This window comes from Brachyistius frenatus, unplaced genomic scaffold (genome assembly GCF_029030835.1).
Source record: "Brachyistius frenatus isolate BFR_SWC_R1_liver_20210118 unplaced genomic scaffold, ASM2903083v1 Contig_106, whole genome shotgun sequence".
Taxonomy (NCBI): domain Eukaryota; kingdom Metazoa; phylum Chordata; class Actinopteri; family Embiotocidae; genus Brachyistius; species Brachyistius frenatus.
Genome location: NW_027210705.1, coordinates 393,535 through 417,154, shown reverse-complemented (window position 1 = coordinate 417,154; position 23,620 = coordinate 393,535). Strand labels below are relative to the sequence as shown.

Below are 23,620 nucleotides of genomic sequence, written 5' to 3'. Positions count from 1 at the left end.
ACAACTTTTTCAAGGATTTTAGAAATAAACGTCAGGTTGGAAATTGGTCTGTAGTTTCCTAAAACAGCTGATCAAGAGTCGGCTTTTTAAGTAAAGGTTTAATTACAGCCACTTTAAAAGCCTGCGGTACATAGACGGTTACAACAGATAGGTTGATCTGATCTAATATGGAAGTATTAATTAAAGGGAAGACTTCCTTAAGAAGTTTAGTTGGGATGAGATCTAACAGACAGCTAGAGGATCCAGATGAAGAAATAATTCTAGTTAACTCATAGAGAGCTCAACAGGAGAGACATTTTCCAAGTATACATCTGGTACCACAGCGGCTTTCAGGGCTGCTGTGCTTAACTTCACATCAGTGATGGTGTCAGGAAGGGTCGGCCCGATTCTCTCCCTAATAGTAAGAATTTTATTCGTAAAGAAGTTAATGAAGTCATTACTGCTGAGAGCTGAAAGAATAGAGGACTCAACAGAGCTGTGACTCTTTGTCAGCCTGCTACAGTGCTGAAAAGAAACCTGGGGTTGTTCTTGTTACTTTCGGCTTGACCTGAGCAGGTTGAAAGTTTGACTTGACATGTGATATAATGAATTGACATGTGATGTAATGCAGCGTTGTTCATGTTGCAGTCGTTACAGAACTAAATCAACTCCTCCACTCTTATTATCTCCATTATTGTAATGCAGGTGCATTAGAAGTAGTTGGAGACTAACTGTCTGCTGTCTCTGGTGTCCAGTTTGACTCCTGTGTTACAGCTCAGGGGGACAAGCTGGATTTGATTGCATCTGTATGTTTCACTCATTGGACAAATAAATTCTGATTCTATTCTGTTTTCATAAAGCAGGCTGCTCCGTCCACCAGAGAGACAGGACCAGTGGGACATCATGTATAAAGTCACCGAGAGGTTGGATGTCAGACGGACCGCTTAGTGTGGAAAAGAACTGCAGCCACAGGACTGTCCTACAGGACACTGAACACCTTCCAGCGAGGGGGCGGAGCTTCAGCTCCTTCGGGACACGCCCCCCAGTCTCAGAGCAGAGAAGACTGATGATTTTCTCACCATTTCAAAGCCTAATTTAACAAACTTGTCTGTGTTTTTTTTCATTCAAATTTGGATGGGTACTTAACAACCCATACTTCTGTAGTGTGATGAACTTAAAACTCAGTTTCATTTCTACTTTACAGCATATTTAACATATACAATTATTTAAAGAGATGTTCAGGGCTGTGGTTTACCAGTAGATAGGTGGACCGTTAAAGGTGAGGATCCCAAAAAGAGGAGGCACCCCGATCACACATGTGCACACAATCACACACGAGGGTTCAGAACCAGGGGTGCACCAAACCACACAGCACACAAAGGGAGACACCAACACCGAGAGGCACCAACCCCACCTTCTTAAGCCCTGCAGTTCCTACAAAGACAGGGAACAGAATTAAAGAAAGAAAAGAAAAAAAGAAGAAAAGAAACTAAGCAGACTATCCAGCACACACTCGGCTGTTAAAGGGTGAAATGCAGGTCTGTAACTTAATATAAACTACAAAATAACCTATACAAAGCAATATTACTTAAATTAAATTAAATATTCTTCAAAAGAAAAGTGTTAATTGCCAGGCTGAATCAGCCAAATAAACTTCCAATCAGAACAAAAATGAAACTGAAAGAAAATAATCCTGTGGCTATAAATCAGGAACACCATGGAAAACAAAACAGAAACAAAATGGATCAAGTTAGCTGATCATTTAGGTGGGATCATCAGATATACAAATACAAAACAAAAAGGACCAAGTGGGCCGAAACTCCCTCGTCAGAAAACACATGCAGTTAAAAATGCTCAAGTTAAAAGGATTTCTCTAAATTACATTAACGCACGGCGCTGGCATGAAACAGTACGAAGCACTGTGCTGTCGAGAGCAAGCAAAGCCCGGGAGACGAGCAGTGTCAGGCACTCTAGACAAAGCAGCGCAGGGTACGGCAAAGGCCGGTAGGCAAAGCAGCAGCATTCTTAAACGTGAGCAGGGTTAGCTGGAGCCACTTTCTGGCAAAGTTCGCGCCGACTCTGGCAAAAGTTCCCGTGATACAGGATGAACGTTCAGTTAAACCAAATAATGATAACTACCACAAAAGTATGTAAAACTAACAATAAGATGACATTCCAATCAGGCAACGTTTGTCCAGTCCAGAAGGGGAGAGGAGGGCATGTAGCGCTGCTACCGGCATCTATGGAAACAAAAAACAGTTACGAACTATAACATGATAATATAATAAAACCAGGAGTCATAGAGATCTACCGACACTGATTCGCGGGTGAGTCACCTGTGCAGGATGAGGGGAGCCCAACACAAACCAGACTAACAGAGAAACAGTACTGCAGCACTTGTGCATACCAGCAACAGCGGCGGAAGTCAGGCAGGCTGGAAGCGGGACATGTGTTTGACGTCAGGGGAGGGATAAGAGAATCTCTACCGGCATTTATATGATGGCCACCCACAGTGATTGGCTGGCGATAGCCTTGTGATTAAGGGATCAAAACAAAGGTCCATAGAGTGATAGAAGCTCCATTCTGCTACAATCGATTTGTCTGTGTAGTCATGTCATGTATATCTGTGTAACATGTGACAGGTTTGCCTCTCACTGACCTGCCAGTGGGCTGATTAAAAAAAGAAGGTCAAAGGTCAAAGGGTGAGGTCAAAGGTCGTTGCGTTTATGAATGCAGTCCTGGAACTGAATGTGCTGCGTCAACAGAAATTCATTAGGGTCAGGATGTCACTGCGGGGTGAGACAGTGTCTCGTATTTGCATCAGGTCGGTCTGTGGCTGAGTTGATGTAGAAAATGAGTTCAGGTTTCTAAACATCAGCTCATGAGCAGATTTTCTTCTCGAGACAAGGTGGCTGACATCATGTGTCTCTGTACTAACATGCAGTATGTTTCTGTAACTGTCCAGCGAATGGCCAGGAAACAGTTCAGTTTGGAATAGACGAGGACAAAACTCAAACTTAACTGAACCCTGACCAGCTTAAAAATGGGGATGTAGCAAGCTGCCATTCATCCACGCACCACTAACTGTTTTATAGGACATATGAGAATTATCAGGACCTTTTGAGCTCTAAAGATGCCAGAGAGGTTTCAGACACATTACACTCCCCGAGGAAGCCTTGCCTTTGAGCCGAACATGTGAGACACAGATGGCTACAATCATGGATGTCGAACTTTGTGAAAAGCTTAATCTTAACAGGAGAAGGGTGGTGCAGGAAAGCCAAAATATTCTTTCTAAAACAGTTTCCTGATGTGTTTTTTGAAGAATTAGTCCTGAGCTGTGACCTATTTCCACACTGCCATTCATAAAGTACTGTAGGTACTGTAGAGACATTACAATAGCATGCTGTTTTTAAACTGAATATACACAAAGTTAAAGTACTTACTTTTTATAATAAAGGAAAACAACACAAGTCGTGACAGTGGATGTCAATCAAATTGCAGATTTCAAAACCTACTAATTCAACGTCACAAAAAATAACACATCGCTGCTGGTTTTCCAAACTCTTCCTGGACTTGTCTGACCACCATTTGCATTTTCTTTTAATTTCCCTCCAGCTGTTAATAGCTCCATCATTTCCACAATGAAATGTAATTTAATTTGTTCATTGTGGGACAATAGTATCCACCAAATCAACAAAGATACTTAGATTTCTACACTGCACACACATTTTGAATATGTAATTGCTCCAGAGTCAATAACAGATGAACATTACGGGCTGAAAAAGGAGGTCTGATATAGAAACACAGGCCTGAGATGACCAGCATACCCTCCGACCTGCTGCGTTAAAGAATCATGTAGAAAATGAAGGAACACATCATTTATCAGATTGTCTGGACGCTGGATGTCCGGGGTAATGGGTCAGTATCAGTTGCACACGTGACCACCACATGTAACCTATGTTTTATGTACATCACAGACTTCTTCCATGTCCTACGCATCTGCACCCCTCATGCTTAATGTGTGTGTACTTGCCTAAATGTGGCCTGCTGCTTATATGACTTTACTGGTGTGTTTGAATGTAATGAAGGTCTGTAATAAAGAACCATCTGGATGGAAGTAAATATATGGTTCAGCTGGCAGTGCTGGGAATGATTTGCACTCTGGCTCATTCAGAGTGATCTGAACAGTCTGTGCAGCGGCCAGAGGACGAGGAAGATTTTTGCAAACAGAGAGTTTAATTACAGACTAAAGTATAGAGACTTCTGTGGACCTTGTGCATTCAGAATAGGACATGTGCAGGAATCAGTGCTCTGCTATCAATATGAGTTAAGACAAAATATATCCAAGCCCATATTGTCAAGTTCAGCACATCAACAAAAGGAGCTCAACCACTTTCTTCTTATCACTCTAACCCAAAAATACTGAAATTACACGAGCGATCACTCTCCATCCAGCAGCTGTTCTCATCTGCTGACTTCAGGAGGAACACAGGATGCTCGAGGCCCTTATGTTGCTGTCATCATCCAAAATGTATCTATTCAGTGATAGTATGACTGTCTGGGGAACCTGCATGTGACATAAGCATAGTAGCATCCATTGTTTCTCTGACATGGCCCTGTGGCTGAGAGCCTGTCCAGCTCCAGCGTGATGCTGTAGATAAAAAAAAAAAAAAAAAAAAAAAAAGGACATCTTATTTTCCGTATTGGCAGTTTTGAGGCACCAGAAAGAAAATAAAAATGACAGTCAAGTGGTAATTTAAGTTAAGTTGAGGTAGTCAAACTGGAGGTGGATGGAGTGGTGGTTCTTTTACAGCTGAGAGCATTCAGGAGGATTTTTCATTGTTTTTCCATTATGTTTTAGCATCATTTGACCAAAGGCTGCACAGGAAGCTCCACTATCTCCAGCTGCTTTACGTGTAATGGCGCACTTTCACAGACAAATAGGCCTTTTTTCGACAATATTTTGCAAGCAAAGCAACGTTAAGAATGAAAACAAGTGATGAAACTGCAAAAAAGGATAAGATGTGGCTGCGTTGCATCGTATATTTTGTGAACAGGCAGATAAATGTGGAAAATGTATACTATTTTATATAGACAGCAGCTACATGCTGGGGCAGTGGCTCAGTGCTTTGCCTTGCAGTGAGAGTGGATGTGGCTTAGATTTAGTGGTTTACTTTTCTTTACTTAGGCCTTAATTACAAGCCAAACTGGGAAACTTTCATCGAGGAAATGGAAAAAAACCCAAACGTATTTGGGCTAAAAGAGCCATCATAAATGAACAAAAGCAGTCATTGTAATGTTATGCTGGCTAATATAAAAGCATGTTATATTTCATACTATGTATTATTATTTATTAAGTTTTAAAATGAACCAGCTCTGTGTTTGTGTCTGTACAATGTCTGGACACTAAAATAAGGAAAAGCAGACTTGTGGAGGTGGACTGGAGAGAACTCGGTCCTCTGAGAACATCATGGTAGATAGGGATGGGGTTCGGGGGCGTTTCTCTATTGGTTTGAGGGGAGGAATTTGACACTGTGTAAGATTGTGGTCACTTCTCTTCCCGGTAATCTGGCCACCAGGGGGGCAAAATATTTGACTTGTTTTTACATATTTCGAACTTTAGTCAGCTTCCTCACGTGTTGTGCTTCGTTGCAACTTTAAACCATCCCGGTCAGATCAGACATTTCTAGTGAAAGGGGTGTTACAGAGTTAACTGGCAACCGACAGTCCCGGGGCAGGTCCTGACACTGCGTCGGCAAGAGTCCGGAGGCTGAGGTTTATGTGGACATTTCAGAAAAAGCCTCCAACGCTCGGATTTGTTGAGGGGAACCTGGGAAGTGCTGCGTTTTCCTGTACGGTTCCTTCGCAAGTTAAGAATTAATTTCGTGCGTTTTGTCGGAGGACCCTCTTTCCTGCATCCAGAAGATCGTCACACAGTTAGTTGGAAATAAACAATGCCTGAGGATTAATCGGATAAATTAATAAATTGTTAGGGTGTAAACAAACTGTGTATTTTGGAGATGTGACGAGGTCCAAAACTTTTCATCGAAGGACTTCATTACATTTTCTTCCGGAGCTGAGGAATTATTCAACACCCGTTTCGGATGTTTGTATAACAGATGATCTGTTTTCCTGATCTCCTTTTATTATAGACCTATTTGAAAACGGAAGTATTGCTGACATTAAGTTCTGGATATAACTGTTTACGCACAATAAACTCTTCTCTGATTCGCCCTGTCTGTCTAACAAGGAGCAGCCAGTGGATCCTCAGCAGAAGGCATGCTCTGAAAGTGTCCGTTAGCAGACTATTATGTGCCGATGCGCACTGTATGTCCCCATCTGGAATTAATTGATTAACACAAACAAATGTACTAAAGACGCGACAGGATCCAGGCTGCACCGCTGGATGTCTTTTCCGCAGTGAGTTTTCAGCCTACTTTATCACATATTCCACCAGAATGAGGGGCTTTGTTCTGCGTTTAGCTCTAATATATCTGCTAACCTGGACCGAGGCAGACAAACAGACTCACCTCAAGCGGGTGCAATTGCACCGACGCTCAAGGCAGGGACGTGCCCAACTGGGGGCAACAGACAAGGAGCGCCTGATCGGACGTTTGCGCCCTGGATTTGGTTCGGCAATCTCGGTGCACGGCACCAAGAGGGAAGAAAATGTACAGGCTGATGAGAGTCTTCCAGTTCGCGCAAGGACAGGGACTGTGCAGGGCAGGAGAGCAGGGGGTCAGGGTCTGCTGCCCAGGAGAGGGGTGACCGGACAGATTGGCTTACCCCATCAGCCAGACATGCTGCAAGATGAGGGCACTCCAGGAGCTAGAGCCAGGTTCACTAGGATGCCCAGCAGTGCCGGGTCACCAAATCTGCTGGCCAGTTTCGCAGGGAAGAACAGGGTCCTGGTGATCTCCGCGCCTCATGATTCAGACGGCTACTACAGACTGATGATGTCTCTTCTGAAGCCAGATGTCTACTGCGAGCTCGCTGAGAGACACGTCCACCAGATTGTCATGTTTCATCAGGAGGGAGAGATGGGGGGCAAAGTGAGACGGATCACCACGGAGGGGAAGGTGATGGAGGAGCCGCTGGATACAGCACTCATCCCCAGACTCATGAGCTTCCTTAAACTGGAGAAAGGTAAGGGATGCGGCTACACAAGCCTCAAACTCAGTTCCACATCTGAGTGAAACATGACACAATACCTGTGACTATTCATATCATAACCCGACTAGTGGTGTGATAACTTGCAGGTAAATTTGGGATGGTGCTGCTGAAGAAAACCCTGCAGGTGGAGGAGAGGTACCCCTACCCCGTGAGGCTGGAGGCCATGTATGAGGTGATTGACCAGTCGCCCATGAGGAGGCTGGAGAAGCTTCGCCAAAAAGGCTTCGTCCAGAAGTGTAAAGGTGCAGGTGTGGAGGGTCAAGTGGAGGAGGGCACATTCACAGGTGAGTCACACATTTGGATGTCTTAATTGGCTTCTACTTAAAGGGCCAACTCACACAAAGGACCATTAATTGAAATTTTAAAAAATAAACGCACACTCTCTGATTATAAGTAACATATCTGTGAAACTTCTGCCTCCACTGCATCATAATGACAACACGTGCACTTTTGTTTAAAATAATTCAACATCTATTTTCCAGAAAGAGTAGTAGTGTAGTGTAATGCCTCCCCATTACTCAGCTTCATCCACAGCTTGCAACAGAAGCTGTTTCTTCAGAAGAATGTAGTTCCAATGAATTGTTGACAGTGTTTTTTGTCGATTATCCAGATTTAAAGAGACATTGTTCCTCGAATGTGAAGTTGGTGTTGAACATTTTAGATGTAATTCATCCGACACTTTGAGCAGCACAAACAAACTGACGTTGAGTGCCATATTTGGGCAGAGGCAGAAATCTCAAAACTGCTTGGCTGGATACTATCAAACCAAATGAGGGAATATCTTTTTAGTGTTGTGGGTGTACTGAAACTTTAAAACCATGATCAGAAGCTGAAAGTGTGAAACAATGTCCAGCATTTGTTATTTGAATACGCTACACTAATGATGCGTGTCATCTGACGATACTTGAAAAGTTTCATAAAGTAAATATTCACTGACTGGAAGTTTTCACACTAAAACGCATTTTGGCTGTACAATGTATGTTTGTGGTTGTCTATTAGATTATTCTTTTTTACAAACATGGAGGTTAAGAGGGAAACCTGTTACTTATGATATGTCTCTATGTGTGTGGACCAGTTCCTGACTCAACTTTCGAAAGAAAACCAGGGAAGAAGATTCCTAGAAAGCCCACTCAGGCCTCAACAACAGCCACACCTACCACAACAACAACAACAGCTACGCGACCAACCACAACAACTACTACCACCACCACAACAACTACAACCCGGCCAACAACAACCACAACCAAAGCTACAACAACCACCAAACCCACCACTACCACCACCAGAAGAACCACCACCACCACAAAGAGACCCACCACCACTACTACCACCACCCAGAGACCGACCCGAGCCCACACCACAGCGCTGTGGCTGCCGGCCCTGAGAACCACCGCCGATCCCTACCACTACAACCGCAGAGAGAGGGAGAGGTACCCAGCCAAAACCACACCCGCTGGAGATAACCGCACCGACAAGGACAACAGAGATCCACACAGCCGCAAGCTGGTACCTGTCACACACAAACCCTCCAAGGTCAAACCCACCAAGAAGAATGGAGGAGAGAAGGTGAGTCAATAAAATGTATGATCTGGTTTCTTTTTAGTTTACAGAAAATGTTTTTTGGTTTGGTCAAAGTGTTTAGGGTTCATTCTGTACATAGACTACCAAAACCTTGGGTAATGCTGGTACAAAAAAAGCATTATAATTAGTTTTGAAAATGTAAATAACTATGTCGGTGAGTTAAAAAATGTTTTTAATATGATCATCCTTTTAAATTTCTTTTATACTGTGATAACATTTTGCTGCTAAACTGTCACCTCAGGGGTAAAAAAACACACTTCCTGGATATTGTCTGTCCTTTTCTTTAGATTGTAAACACTGGGTCGTGTAACTTGGGTAAAGACCAAATCATTGTCGTGATATCTTCATCAGTAATGAAAATGGCAAATGGATTAACAACATATGTTTATGTGTGCAGGAGTTGACTAATGAGTACGAGGACAAGTATGAGCCCAGCCAGCCAACGGTGAGCAATCCTGAGGAGACAGAACTCTTGACTGATATCAGTCCCACCAAGAAGGTCAAGGGCAAGCACGATAAACATGACAAAAAGAAGAAGAAGAAGAACGAGAAGTCTGCCAAGAAAGCAGAGAGGAGAGGAGGGAAGGCAGGGAAGGAGGGAAAGATCGGGGGAAAGAAAAATGGAAAGAAGCTGTTAAAGTACCCTGAGAAAGAGGACTACCCAAAGCCCACTAAGAAGCCAACGCCCCCTCCGAAGGGCTCTCTGGCCTCCTTCCTGGACTACTTCGAGAACAGGAGGCGGCTGCTGGTGAGAGCATGACATAATAATCATAAGACGCTCACTACTCACTACTACTTCAGGCTTTGGCCTGAGGGAAATATCAATCTGCTCAGATACAGTGGCATATTAAACCGAATCAATCTACCTACTGTATGCACAAATACAATATTTTAATGAACCAACATTTTGGGTTATATGCCCATGCGCTTTCTTGCTGAGATTTAGATCAGTAAGTATGTCTATGAGCACCTCCAGCGCCACCTACAGCAGGCTACCAGCAAAGACTCCAAGAAGTCACTGTGTCCAACCCAGAAATAGTAAAATCAATAACCAAAAGAGCATATGAGATATAACATAAGAAATATGAGCATTGATGATAGGTGGATTTGTTACCTAGGGACATTGCCAGGCTCGTGGTTTCCCCTTGTTTCCAGGCTCCATGCTAACATAAGCTAACTGGCTGTTGGCTGCTGCTTCATATTTCCCACACTGACATGAAAGTGGAATCGATCTTCTCCTCAAAATCTCAGTAAGAACACTAATGAGCTTACTTCACAAAATGTCAAGCTCTTCCTTTAAAGTACATTATTACATTAAACAGTGATCCAACAGAAATATCTGCTGAACCAGTAATATGCCACAATCGTAAACACTTGACAAAATGTCTTTCTTGACTTCCAGTTTTGACTGACTTCAAGCCAAAATGAGTTGTTAAACTGGGCATAGTCTCATGCTTCATCATTGAACAGTTGGAAATGTGGAGCAGGAGGAGGTGAGCTACACTTCAAAGGGGGGGGAGCTGGAGGGTTATGAAAGTTTTGAAAGCAAAAAAAATACCCCTCAACCTCAGTAATTTATAGTGGATTGATTTGTTCTGTACAACAAACAGTTAAGCATCTCTGTGCATCGGGGTAATCATTCAGTTGTTTACTGTTTTATTTACTGTAAAGCCTTTTTCTTTATAATCCCACTGAAGTGGTGTGCACAGTAGTGCGTCCATCCGCGTCCATCTGACGGGCTGCTCAGCTGTGTGCGAACAGACTGTATGTCTGTTTTCCAGCCCGTATATATTCTTATCACAGCAGTGCTGTGGGCTGGCTGGGAAAATATGCCCCGTCCTCCGCCTGCAGGTTAATGTAAACATCACCTCTGCAGCACTGTGTATGTATGTGGGTTTCATTGCATATACACGATACTCTAACCTCTATACCTTCCTCCACCCTCCTCTCCCTCCAGCTGATTACTTCCCCCAGTGAGGAGAACAGTATGTATGTTCAGCAGAGGGATGAGTACCTGGAGTCTGTGTGTGAGATGGCCATCAGGAAAGTCTCTATCATCACCATCTTTGGCTCCCTGACCAACTCCACCATGAAAATTGACCACTATCAGATAGGTAAGTAGTCCAACATGCGGTTCTCAGTGTGTGGGGAGATTCAGTAGGTTTTGTTTCTCTGTTTTTTATACAGTCTGTACTATGATGACCATCCTAACATCTGATTAGCTAAATGCTTCACTCACTGAGCTGTCAGTGGACTTGGGGTTGCTGAGTCAGTCCAGTGGGTAGGACTTAAGGAGGTCTGTCGGCAGGAATGGCATATCATTTTCATAATTATGTTTCCATTAGTGTATAATCACTTAAAAACTAAGACTTATTGTGTTCTCCTTGCTTTTTGAGTACTTTATTTACACAGGGAGCATGTCTTTTTCTGTGGAGCACGCCATGCTTCTACAGTAGCTCTAAAGGGACAAACCAAACACTGAGGCCAGCGTAGATTCTCTCACACACTTGGAAGGAGACGGTGAGCGGAGGAGTGTCCAGTTGGCTGCAATCAGCAACATCTCTAGATGCCACTAAATCATACATTGAAACCGCCCCTTTGTTTGGGTTTACTTTCTCTGCTTTGCTCCTGTCAACTTTGTATAGTTTTACAGTTCATATTCTGAATTGAAACTCTCCAAAAGTGTCATATATTTTAAAATAGCAGGTCTCTTTGTTTAGTGACCAGTGTTAAATATCAGTGTCACAGCATCACACAGCTGAACTATTGCCATGTTCACTGATAATGGAAGTGTTTGTGTACCAAAAACGGTAAGACTGAGAAAAACTAGAAAAATGAAACCTCATAACATGGTTTCAAGTTCCAACATTGTTCAGGCCCCAAAACCTAAACTGTGACAATCAGGTTTGCATTTTGGTTCAAATCTAAAGATCAGTGTGGTCTACATGTCAATCCCTCAGTTCATCTGCATCTCTGCCCTGCTGGTTTTCTGCTCTAAAATGTACATTTTGCAATTTTATCTCCATTTTCTAAAGTCAAGTCAGCGACCAGGATCGACCAACATTGCTAATCTTGAATTGTTAGAGACGTTTTCAGAAATGCTTTGTATTCAGAAGTTCAAATTTGGCACAGTGACTCATCGTAGCGTCTTCAAACTGAAAAACTTGATGTGATAAATAAATCAGTTTGGCTGGCGGCCAGCAGCTTATTGAAATGCAGCAGTTTGTAATTTCCACTCTGAAGAGGGAAGCTGAGAGAAGTGTCTCCTGCCACATCTGCTGTCATGTCCTTGTTTTACCTTATTGCATTGTGTCAAACTCAATATTTCCAGTTGGGATCTCCAAGTATAACATTCAGAATGTACGCTGACTCTGCCAAAGTCACAGTATTGTGCACTTCTCTGCTCAGGTGATACTAAACAGAGCTGACGTCTGATTCCAATCATCATGGCCTCTGTGCTCGTACTGTAGTGTGCATGTAATACTGTGCTGTTTGCTCTCAGTGACAGGACTTAACAGTAATTTGAATTGTTCGTTTATATTTTTAGTGATGAGATAGGAGCATTCAGATCTTTAACAAGAAATGTGATGAGTTCAGCAGCTATCAGGTACAGAGGTCTGCATGTATCATCTGTGTTTGTCATGCTAACGCGGGGAGAAGGTCTGCTTCCTCTGGAGCTGATGTAGATGAGGGTGGTTCGTCACACACACATAAACACACAACCAATGCAATTATGACAGCTTTTTAAAAGCTCCCTTTTATTTAACTTCTGTTGCTGCTGTTTTTTTTTATGAGATGTGCTGTGTCATTTGTGCTCGGCAGCCCCCTCATATTTTCAGACATTTTTATAACGGTTTCCAATCCGAGGCTTCAGTCAATGTGTGTTAACTTCATGACACACAAACTCACTCTGTAAAACTTTATTAGTCTGTCACCTCCGCATGACAACGAGGTTTTATTCAGATGTAATCCTGGAAAAAGGGCCCAGGTGACGTCAGCCGCCCCCACCCACGGTTCCACTTTTGTTCCACTTACCCGCTGGGTCTATGTGTATGTGCCAGTGTACTTCTATTGCTCATGTTGTGGGGACATAAATGTGTTTACACAGTCACATTGAAGTGACCCACCTCCCTTTTGGGGACAAAAAGGAAGTTGTCACAATGTAAATCATTACAATTTGGTACGAAACTCGGTCCGGGTACGTCTAGATTTCGGGTAGGATTTGGGTGAGGGCTACGCAAGTAGTAGTTATGGTTAGGGTTGGAGTAAGTCTCCAAGAAATGAATGGAAGTGAGTGTAATGTCCTCTGAGGTGATGGAAACATGGCGTGTGTGTGTGAACATGTACTGTACACAAACAACTGGTTCTTTGAGTGTTGCCACTCCCTCACTTTAATGGGACTTTATGGCGTTTGGGTTGGTTAACAGGAAGTGTTCAATGTGGAACACATCTGAGTGTGTTTGTTGTACATTTGCGTGTGTGTCACCCGTCTCCTACATGTACTGGGGTTTTCCCGATTTGATTGCTCATACACATTACACAGCAGAGCATGGGTAAACCAACCACCAGAAAAAGCTCTGTGGTCTGTGTCATGCGCACATGCATGAAGGCAGAGGTGATTAAAGACTTTTGCTTCTGCCTGCATAAACGCCAGCTACAGTACATTTCTAACCCTGCTAGATCTCAGCAAATAAAAAACTGCTCTTTGTCGAGTATGTCCCTGATTTAATCTGCAGTTTTACATTCTTTTCTTTACTGCAGAGTATATTTCACCATCTAGTTTGAAGCAATTGAAACACATTTACTCTCATCATGATTTGTTTGATAAGAAACACTTAGATGAAGACACCTGACATTTACAAGACTATCCTACAAGCTTTTGATGACAGATGTGACTATTGACAGTGTTATTGGCAATATGGATGTATAGATGTACTTTTGAAATAAAACAACAGTGCAAAATCTTATAGTTCTTATGAATTCAACAGATATCTGAATAAACTGCTCAACAAAAAAAAAATCCCCTAAATTTACTTTCAAGGGAAGAGTGAAAAACTAGAATCTCTCCAAATTGGACTATCTTTTCCTCTTCTTTAGAGAATGACAAGTCTATGAAGGGCCTTCGCCAGGAGGACCTGGTGAACCAGGATCTGATCACAGAGCTGAGGAAAGAGTACAGCATGACATATGATGAGTTCTACATGGTCCTCACCGACACCGACATGAGAGCCAAGGTAGGGACTGTCCAATGTCTGTCTATATTTTGAATGAATGACCACCTCCTGCTCTCTGGATGATAATTGTCATCTTTATTCTGTATTATAGTATAATTGGAGAGTGTGTTCCTCCACTGCTCTATTGCCTTCACACTTACCTAAAAAAAAAAAAAAGCTTCAGAGGGCTTCCCTTTGTATTTGGTGTTTTTTTTTTTTTTTTTTTTATCTTTCCTTTCTTTTTCATACTGTCAACCTAAAATGGTCTAACATGTACTCATTATCACATTTAATTTCTGCAGTCGGTAGAGAAACTTACAAGTGGGGATGTTTTATTTGGCAGTTTTGAACACAAAACGTGTGTGACAGATATTTGTTATTACTGTAATATACAAACATATTATATACAATATTATTGTACTGCACTATGGAAGTTGTGTGTGTATGTATGATAATATGTCTTGTTCCTTTCATCACATTTCTTCCAAATACTCCATTAATACTGCTTGAAGGTCTGCCTCTCGCACAGGACATCTGGTGGAGATACTCAGACATAGGCGGTGCAATTTAATGAGTTCACTTGGCGTAGGAAGAGGAGCAGATCTGAATACCTTGTTGAATCCCATGTTTTCTGACCTAAGCAGCCCACAAGAAACCGACTGGGTTTAATTATTTCACAGTTGGTGAACAAGCACTGAAAAGTTATTTTTCATAATACGTCCTGTTTAAATAAAACTGCAATATTATACGTATTGTTATAAGCGCTGGTAAAAGTAATTATGTGTAGAATGAAGATATAGTTTCATCACTGCAAATAGTGAAGCATGTTTAGGTACATTTTTCCTCAGATTCAGATGATTGGGTGCATGTGTCTTACACCTTACTGAATATTGATTAAATTCATTGATTATGTCCATACTCCGTTTGTAATCCCCTTGAATCATGTTTTAACTGTTACAGGTGTGAATGTGAGATATCTAATTATCACAAATATTGATAATTGTATCACAGTTGAAGAAACACACACAAAACCAAAGAAAAAAAAATGAATGATGTGTTTGTAATACGCTGAAACAAAACAAACATTTACATTAAAATATCAGGAAAGAGAGGAGAGATAGAGTAGGCCAGTATGTATACTTAATTGAATTGTGATACAAATTTGTATGTCTGAACATATGACATCCATTAACTTTTCACCTACTAATATCATAAGGTCAAAAACTAATTCCATTCCCATCGGCCTCAGCTGCATTTTGTGTTCAGGACGAGTATGTTCTAACATGATGAACTTCGGCAGTGAACATGGTAGTGAAGTGTTGGCAAGGTGAACATCTTACATGAGCACGCAGATGTTAATCTTTAGTTCAAAGCTTCACTGCGCAGCTTCTAAGAGCCTTCAGCAGGTGTTTACACTGCAGGTGCTTATCAATCACTACTACTGTAAATACTGTGGATCTCTTGAACTGGAGCAACGCAGGAGGACAGCAAACCAGGCATGAACTCTGACCGGGAAGTATTTGGATATATGTTACAGATATATTTACCATTGACACATACCATGTGAAATCAGACAAGCCGTACCCAATGCACGAGTATGATGACTTCCGTCCTCTGTGTCCTTCTGGCATTTTCTTCATGTCATCCAGTTAGATTCTGTGAAGCAAGGCAGGGGAGTTGTAGTTTCAGCCGAGCCTTTCTTATTTGGAGGGACCTGCCTTCAGCCACACTTTGAAAGATCCAGTGCCCGGATTGTAAAAGACCTCTAAGCTTGATGTGATGTTACCAATAGGATTTTAAACATACTTGCCTTCTAACGTTAAAGTTCTCGCTCTTTTCATATTGTGTCCCTAATTCCTTTAAACAAGCAGTTTTTTCTGTTTGATTCACGGCGCTGCCGGTCTGCTGGTCTTCACGGTCTGTCTGTCCCACATGTCCACCGTCTCTGTCTCTTCAAAGGTGGACTAACCGGTCCTCAAACTGCCAAAACGGACGATGCCTTCACTAAAACACTGTTTTAATTCACACAACATGACATTTTCTCAACAGCTGTGTGTGTGTGTGTGTGTGTGTGTGTGTGTGTGTGTGTGTGTGTGTGTGTGTGTGTGTGTGTGTGTGTGTGTGTGTGTGTGTGTGTGTGTGTGTGTGTGTGTGTGTGTGTGTGTGCGTCAGGGTAAATCACCGGGCTGTTTTTGGACAGATTCATCAAAGAGGCCAGTGTTCACATCCTCTGCTGACAGAGGCAGAGACAGGGGCGTCTGTGAACGTACAGGGATGTGTGTGTGTGTGTGTGTGTGTGTGTGTGTGTGTGTGTGTGTGTGTGTGTGTGTGTGTGTGTGTGTGTGTGTGTGTGTGTGTGTGTGTGTGTGTGTGTGTGTGTGTGTGTGTGTGTGTGACTGGCAGAAAAAAGCGATAGAGTGCAGTGCAGAGGAAGGTGTGAAAGAGGTGGAAGGAGCTGAGTGGCAACTTCGGCGTATCCTCAGTAAAAGAGTGTGGATGCGGCTGTTACATTTACATACATGTGCTAGATATTCATGCGGTGACTGCTTAGCATTTCATAAATTAAATAGGATACTTTGTTTAAGCAACATGCCTTGTGCTACTTCCCAGAAGTTATAATAGAGAGGTTTTGATGTGGAATAGACCACATCACATTCACTCACAGGCTCCAAACCTTCTTGGAAACAGTTTCACCATTGTTTTATGCAGTGGAATTCTATTTTCATATCCTCCGTGCTGTTTCCAGATTATTTTTTTTTCCACAGGCGTATTGATTTATTTGTGAGTTGGCTTCACCACATTTCAAATCAACCTTTGGGAGAGTTTGACTGGTTCTTGTTGATGTTTTTTGTCAGCAATCCTATGAGGTTCCCATCGCCATGAAGGCTGTATTCAACTACATTGACACCTTCTCCTCCCGCATCCGAGAGATGGAGCAGCAGAAGAGGGATGGGGTCGTGTGTAAGAAAGAGGACAAGCCCAGATCGCTGGAGAACTTCCTCTCCAGGTGAGCTGGCTCAGAAAGATTTTGAATTAACTGCATTGCCCAAAGTATGTGGACACATAAACATCACAAAAAGGTTTCCAAAAGATTTTGGGACCAGGGATTGGCTCCCATTGTGCCTCAGAAGTGAGGTTGATCACTGATGTTCAACTGGGTGACCTGGTTAACCATTCTAATGTATTCCTAAATGCCTGGATGAGGTTCCAAAGGTCGGAGTTCTTCCACACTGTTTATAGTCCTTCATAAGTTTCTCAGGAACATTGTTATGTTTGATTTCCCCAAACTTTTGCCTCAGAGTTGGAAGCACACTCATGTCTAAAATATGATTCATGTTGCAGTGAATTTTTTGTTTGTTTACACCATGGCCAAACCGTGAAAAAGCCTCTTAAGCAAAACTCTTCAAACTCAATTGCAAGAGGGCTGGATAGGAAAATCCCTGAGGGCTTGAAGGCCACACTGAATGTTGTATTTAATGACTACAAAAAAAAAAATGCTCATATTAACAGTTATATTAGTACATTGAATAAACTAATTACACACCTCCCTTTTATGGTGAAAATTTCAGACAGCAAAACACAAGATGTACATAGTTAAACAGTGTGGGCCTGTTCATGATACCATTAAAACAACTTCCAGCAGATATACGGTGCTTATAGCAGGTCAATACAGGGATCTTAACTATTTCCTGTTTGGGTGGAGCCACAGAATCTTTGTTGGAAGCCAGTTCACCTGTTGCAGACACTGTTTTAACAAAGAGAGATGGCAGGCCTGATGTAGAGGCCTCCCTTCAGCTGTACAGACTATTTAAATAAGATAGTTTAAAGATGCATATGCTTTTAAGGGATATAATTCAATTTCTGGTAAATGAGGTTTCAGCAGTGGTTAAATTATTGTTTTGTTAGTAATGCTGTATTCAGCTATATTTGTTGAATGTTCTTGTGATAAGTAATTATGCACAAATAATAAAATGTGTTTATTGTTTTCTTCTGATGTCAGGCAAACCAATTCAGAAATATACATCAATAAAAGATGTGACCGGGGCCCCTTCTGCCTTATGATAGGAGCCTTCAGTACTCAACCTAAATAATCTACAAACTACCAGAAATGGTACGACTGCGATAATGTAGCAGTTTGAGGGAAAACTCCTTGAATCCCGGATGTTGTCTTTGTTGAGTGTCCTGCTGAAACATTTGATAGTCAGAATTATTGGGTGGTCCCTTCGGGCTGTTTCCACCTCTATCAATCATCTGCTGCTTTGCTCATTAATCAGTGGGACCACAATTCGTGGTGATTCCGAGCAGCGTTTGGCAGATTGCAGCCGCCTGTTGTGTGTGTCTTCCACAGAGATTGAAAGAAACATAAACCCCCGCCGTTCCTCAAGGCTGAATCATTGCAGTCACATAATTTCACAAGATGTCTGAAGCAGACAGGCTGTCTTTTGTTGCCATGGAGACCTGGATTCCAGCTCTGCAGCAATCTGGCAGGTTTTTTTTTACCATAATTCGTGGTTGTCACCCTCTGGCAGTAATAGTATGGGAATATGTTGCATACATGCACAACTCCATGTCTTCATATAGAGCTTTCACTACTGGACCAAAGTGCCACTTAAATCCAGGCTAAAATTTCCTGTGATTGCAGGTTCCGATGGAGACGTCGCCTGTTCATCATCTCCGCCCCCAATGACGAGGAGTGGGCCTATCAGCAGCAGCTCTACGCCCTGACCAGCCAGGCCTGCAATCTGGGTGAGTCACCTGAAATAAACCAGTCACTTGAGCAAACCCCAACCTGTCACCGATGAGTTAACTCACCTGCCTGAAGTCAGGTCTGCTGCTGAGCGGGTGGTGTACAGTTGATTTCCTTTTTCTTTTTCTCTTAAAAAAAAAAAAACTGCCATCTGCTGCAAAATAAAAACAATGTTATGAGAAACAAACTGGTAAAGTTGCAGACTGCAAAACCAAAACAAGGAGCTAAAAGAATATATAAAGCCCCACAGCGCTGAGAAGAGCTGCTGATACTTCCCTGCAGGATCCTCACTGACAAAAGCCTTTCACATGAGTACTCATGTGATCCACTGTCAGTAAAAACATTGAGTATAGCTGCTTTAAATTGTGAAGTATTGAATTACTACACTTTGCTCTGGACAATATTTTGAATACACAGAAAAAAAAATATTGACATCTTTACAATAAGAAAATTAAAAACAATCTACATGCCGAGATATTTGGAAAATATGTTTAAAATATGTTTAAAGTTATTTTTCGGCATTTCTACTGAAAAGTGTTCCTTGAATGAATGTGGTTCATTAGTAGCAGGACTTTGTGTTCTTTCTCAGTGCTCAGCCAGAAAAGCTGCGTCCACTCATGCTGACTCTTGCTGCCCCTCAAACAATTTCCTGTTGCTGCGGCCCAGAAACAAACAGCTTCACAAAGATGACTCGTTAGTCACCTTAAAATGTCTCAGTTAGCTGTAGATACTTTGGATAATCAAACCTCTCCTATGTTTTATTCCCACATACTTTCTACTTCTTGGTGACCTTGACGTCACCCCGGCATGTGTCCTCTCACTGCCTGCCAAAGTATTACTCAGACCATTTATGAATATGTTAATCACATGAAGAAGTTGATTACACTGAATGTTTTTGTTTACTGCAACTCTCCAGATATCATCAGCATGTGTGTGTGTGTGTGTGTGTGTGTGTGTGTGTGTGTGTGTGTGTGTGTGTGTGTGTGTGTGTGTGTGTGTGTGTGTGTGTGTGTGTGTGTGGTATGCATGTGCACAGAACGATGTGCAGAGGGATCCCAGATGACTGAACTGGCACAGAGATGCTGTGTTCTGTCTGAGGCTAAGAGGCTTTTTTTCCTTCCCTGGCAATGGCCTTTTTTTCAGCCAGTTAGTCAACTTTTCCACAGTTACTTAAATGTTATTAGTGTCGATCTCAAAAAGAGACATTTGTCTAAACTTTTTAAATCTCAATAACTTGATGTGTCTGACAGATTTATTAGAGATAAATGTAAACTTTAAACAGCCCACAGTGAACTTCACTTCTCAGTCAAACCAAATAAAGGCTGTCATCAGGACTTTCTACCCTGGCTGAGCCTCATGCTCCGGTCTTGTTTATATGAATTCAACATTTCGGACATTTCTTCAGGGTTCTCATTTCTTTCGCTGCACTTCTCCCTCCTAATGCTGAAGATTGTCAGTTGTATTTGTCACATTTATGACCTGGACTCTTGCAGTCTTGATTCTTGATTGTAACCACACATTCAACCAGATTTAAGATTGTATTTGATGCAAAATGTTGAAACTAAAGGAAATCTATCAGTAGCACTTTCTATTGAGGTGTAATAATATTGATAATATTACATTTTATTTGTATAGTGCTTTTCAAGATACTCAAAGACAATTTACAGGTTAAAATGATCAAATCAAAACAATAAAAGTATAAATCACATCAACTACACTATATATATATGAGCATACAGTATATTTTGTAAATAATTTGCAAAAACAAGATTGGAAAGAGTAACATTTGACTCTTAAAAGACAAACTTTACAGCATGCTGAAGAGCAGTTTCACTCCCCTTCTGACCGTGTGACGGTGGTCAGAAGTGTGCTTTGTATCTGTAACTACACACAGCAGTGATGTCGCATGTTCCTGTAGCACACCTGTCCATCTCTGCTGGAAGCTGAAGGCTTAAACAACTGTAAGTCATCTGATAAACTGTAGCGAAAGGTATTTTATTTACAACCTGAAAACTATGCAGATGTTCTTAATAATGGGCTTCTGACTGTTCTATAAACTTTCATAAATGATTTAACGTGTTAAACCTCTTATGAAATGTGTTTTATTAGAACTCTGACATCATTGTGAGCATGGTTATTCACTGTTTTCCAATGAATTAGTCAGGTGCTGAGGAAAAAAGCTGGTCTTGCCTTATCAGCAGGTCCAGATCAAGTTGTGTGGGGACTTTTTTCTCCCTCGTGTGTTGCTCTTGGCCGGGTTTGCACCCAGGGCTGTTCCGTCCCTCCCCGCCCCCCCTCCATGCCCCAGACAAAGCCCTGTCCTGCTGACTGGGCTGAAGGCCTGAGAGGTTTGATCCTGGTATTCAGCACTTGGCCTCACCAAGTAAAGCCAGCGTTCTCCTGTGTTTAATGTGGGCTTTCTCGCTTCAGAGGAAACAGCTTTTTGGCAGAACTCTCCGGACCACCACCACGTTCTCCTCCCTTTACCTAGAAACCAGCGTTTAGGATGGTTCCGATAATAAACAACCACAGTGAAATCAGCTCGGATACACAGAAAGACTCGGGGATAAGAAACAGTTGGTCGGCGTATTACAGGCACAATGTTCTTATTTAAAGTCTTACACATGTCTCAGATATTTGCCTCTCTTTTATGTGTTTTGTCAATGTGGTTGCCATGGTGACACAGGTCTGAGGCACATCGCCATCCTGAAGTTGGTTGGCACAGAGTCGCCAGATATGGGTGGAGTCCTGGAGCTCTATCCAATCAACGGTAAGAACTTTCACATATGATATAATGAATGTAACTGTGAATCAGGCAACACACAATGTGCCTCTATTTATGCACATAGTACCTCCTTTTACTCAGACCATGCCTACAAACTAATGTTCAAAACAGCTTCCTTCACACTCAAGTCAAAAGGTTGTGCCACAAATCTACCTGTGAATCCACATCAGTTCAGTGTCTGTCATCAGTAAGGGGAAGAGAATCTAAATCTCACTTACTAACCCACCAGAGGTTCAGGAACACTTTCCATACAACCTCAGAGCTGCAGTCACGTGTGCTGCAGCTGAATCTGAGACAAAATATGATGGATTATTTTCTTTCATTTTATTATGACCTGGTCAAGAGAACTTTTTCTCTAACAACAGTAAATATACTGGCAAAACATAAATCTGAGTCAGTAGTGGCGTTGCCAGTAGACAGACATTTCTGCTTTTTGGCATTTGAGCTCAGCATGAGGAGGTACGGTAAATGTCAAACAAGTCAGCAGAGGAAAACATGGCTGTACTGTTTCCTGTTTAAATAAATTCTGTATGTTAAATACTTCACTCCTCACCTGAATCTGTGCTCCTTCCAGGGAGTGCTACTGTGGAGCGTGAAGGGATGTCAGCCAACCTGGTGAAGGACATGAGGAACTACTTCCAGATCAGCCCAGAGTACTTCTCCATGCTGCTGGTAGGGAAGGATGGCAACGTGAAGTCCTGGTACCCTTCCCCCATGTGGTCCATGGCTATTATCTATGACCTGGTAGACTCCATGCAGCTCCGCAGACAGGAGATGGCCATCCAGCAGTCGCTTGGCATGCGCTGCCCTGAAGACGAGTACGGTGGCTATGGCTACCATCAGCATGGATACGAGCACGGTTATCAGGACGGCTACCACCAGGGTTATGGTTACTAAACAGGCGTGTGCTCGATGCTCCTCGGCTTGCATCTGGTCCTTGACACTATCAGTCCTCCTCTTTTGTCCCATAACCTTCTCTCACCTCTCCTCCCCATCCTCCACCAGGCGGTTGTCACAGATGGAGTGAGCTCCTTGAAAGTTTTGTAGCACTTAGTGGAAGCCTCGAAACAGTTTTCACCTCTCCACTTCTTTGATATACAGTATATAGCATTGTAGTATGCTGCAGGTAAAGATTAATGTGTGAGAGGCTTTTAATCCGAGCTGAATAGTCAGTAAATGTGTAGGTGAGCCTCGAGGTTCAGGGATGTGTTGTGCATTTACATTTTTATTAATTTGTCATTTTTCAACTTTAAACAGGTTAGTACATCATCTGTCATCTTCACTTGCCTTCCAGGTCAAGTTTACGTACTCATATTTTCAGCACAGACCTTTATTATGTAGATAATGGGCTAAAATAAGATGTGTATTTATTGGACATCTGTTGCATTTGAGGGGCAGTTACCGATTATTTTATTAAAGCTGTCATATTATTTCTCTTTTGTAAAGTTTCTGTTGCTACACAATTTTCTTATTTATACTCTATTGTCTATATGACAAATAAACATTTGTTTACTACCAGTAATGATCTTTGAATTGATCCTTGTTCAGTTAGTTGCTTCTCACAATTCTCTCATTCTAACAATCTTTTGAGCCACATCTCCCCCTAGTGGTATAATATTATTAGATTGCCCAGAAAAATACTAGCGTGTATAAACTTATGACCAAGACCTCTAGACTTTATTGTAATGATGTTGCTGCTTCTGACTATTTATATTTAGACAGAATCGAAACAGTTTGCTTGCAATTTAATTCACAACAAACAGCATTCATTGGTTATTATCTTATGGCACAAAACAATGATCTGAAGAGAAACATATTTCCTACCATTTCACAGTTAGATAAAAACTGTTCGAGGCCAAGTAAGAAAAGCAGAAGTAAGTTTGTTGTGCTTTTACAAAGATTCAGGCATCAGTGGTCCATTATGTTAATGCCCATGGTTCTGGTTCCAAAACTACTGCAAAAGAGCTGAGCTGAAAAAAATCCTTTAATACTGCCATCGAAACGAGCTTACAATTAAAATGCTAAATGGGTCTGTACTTGTATAGTGCTTTATCACCTTTTGGTCTCAAAGTGCTTTAACATGGTTTTTCCCATTCACACACTAATGAGACAGATCACCATGCAAGGTGCTGCCATCAGGGG

At 42.0% G+C, this 23,620-nt stretch overlaps 1 protein-coding gene across 1 annotated transcript; it reads left to right on the top strand.

Annotated features, from left to right (window-relative positions):
- The first annotated feature begins 5,568 nt into the window (after window positions 1-5,568).
- Window positions 5,569-22,996, top strand: ccdc80 (coiled-coil domain containing 80). The gene is made up of 10 exons (XM_069712033.1): window positions 5,569-7,125; window positions 7,239-7,436; window positions 8,228-8,718; window positions 9,131-9,481; window positions 10,691-10,847; window positions 13,831-13,967; window positions 16,802-16,953; window positions 18,589-18,692; window positions 21,380-21,463; window positions 22,053-22,996. The coding sequence occupies exons 1-10, from the start codon at window positions 6,438-6,440 to the stop codon at window positions 22,373-22,375; spliced, it is 2,685 nt and encodes an 894-aa protein (XP_069568134.1). The 5' UTR covers window positions 5,569-6,437; the 3' UTR covers window positions 22,376-22,996.
- The last annotated feature ends 624 nt before the right edge of the window (window positions 22,997-23,620 follow it).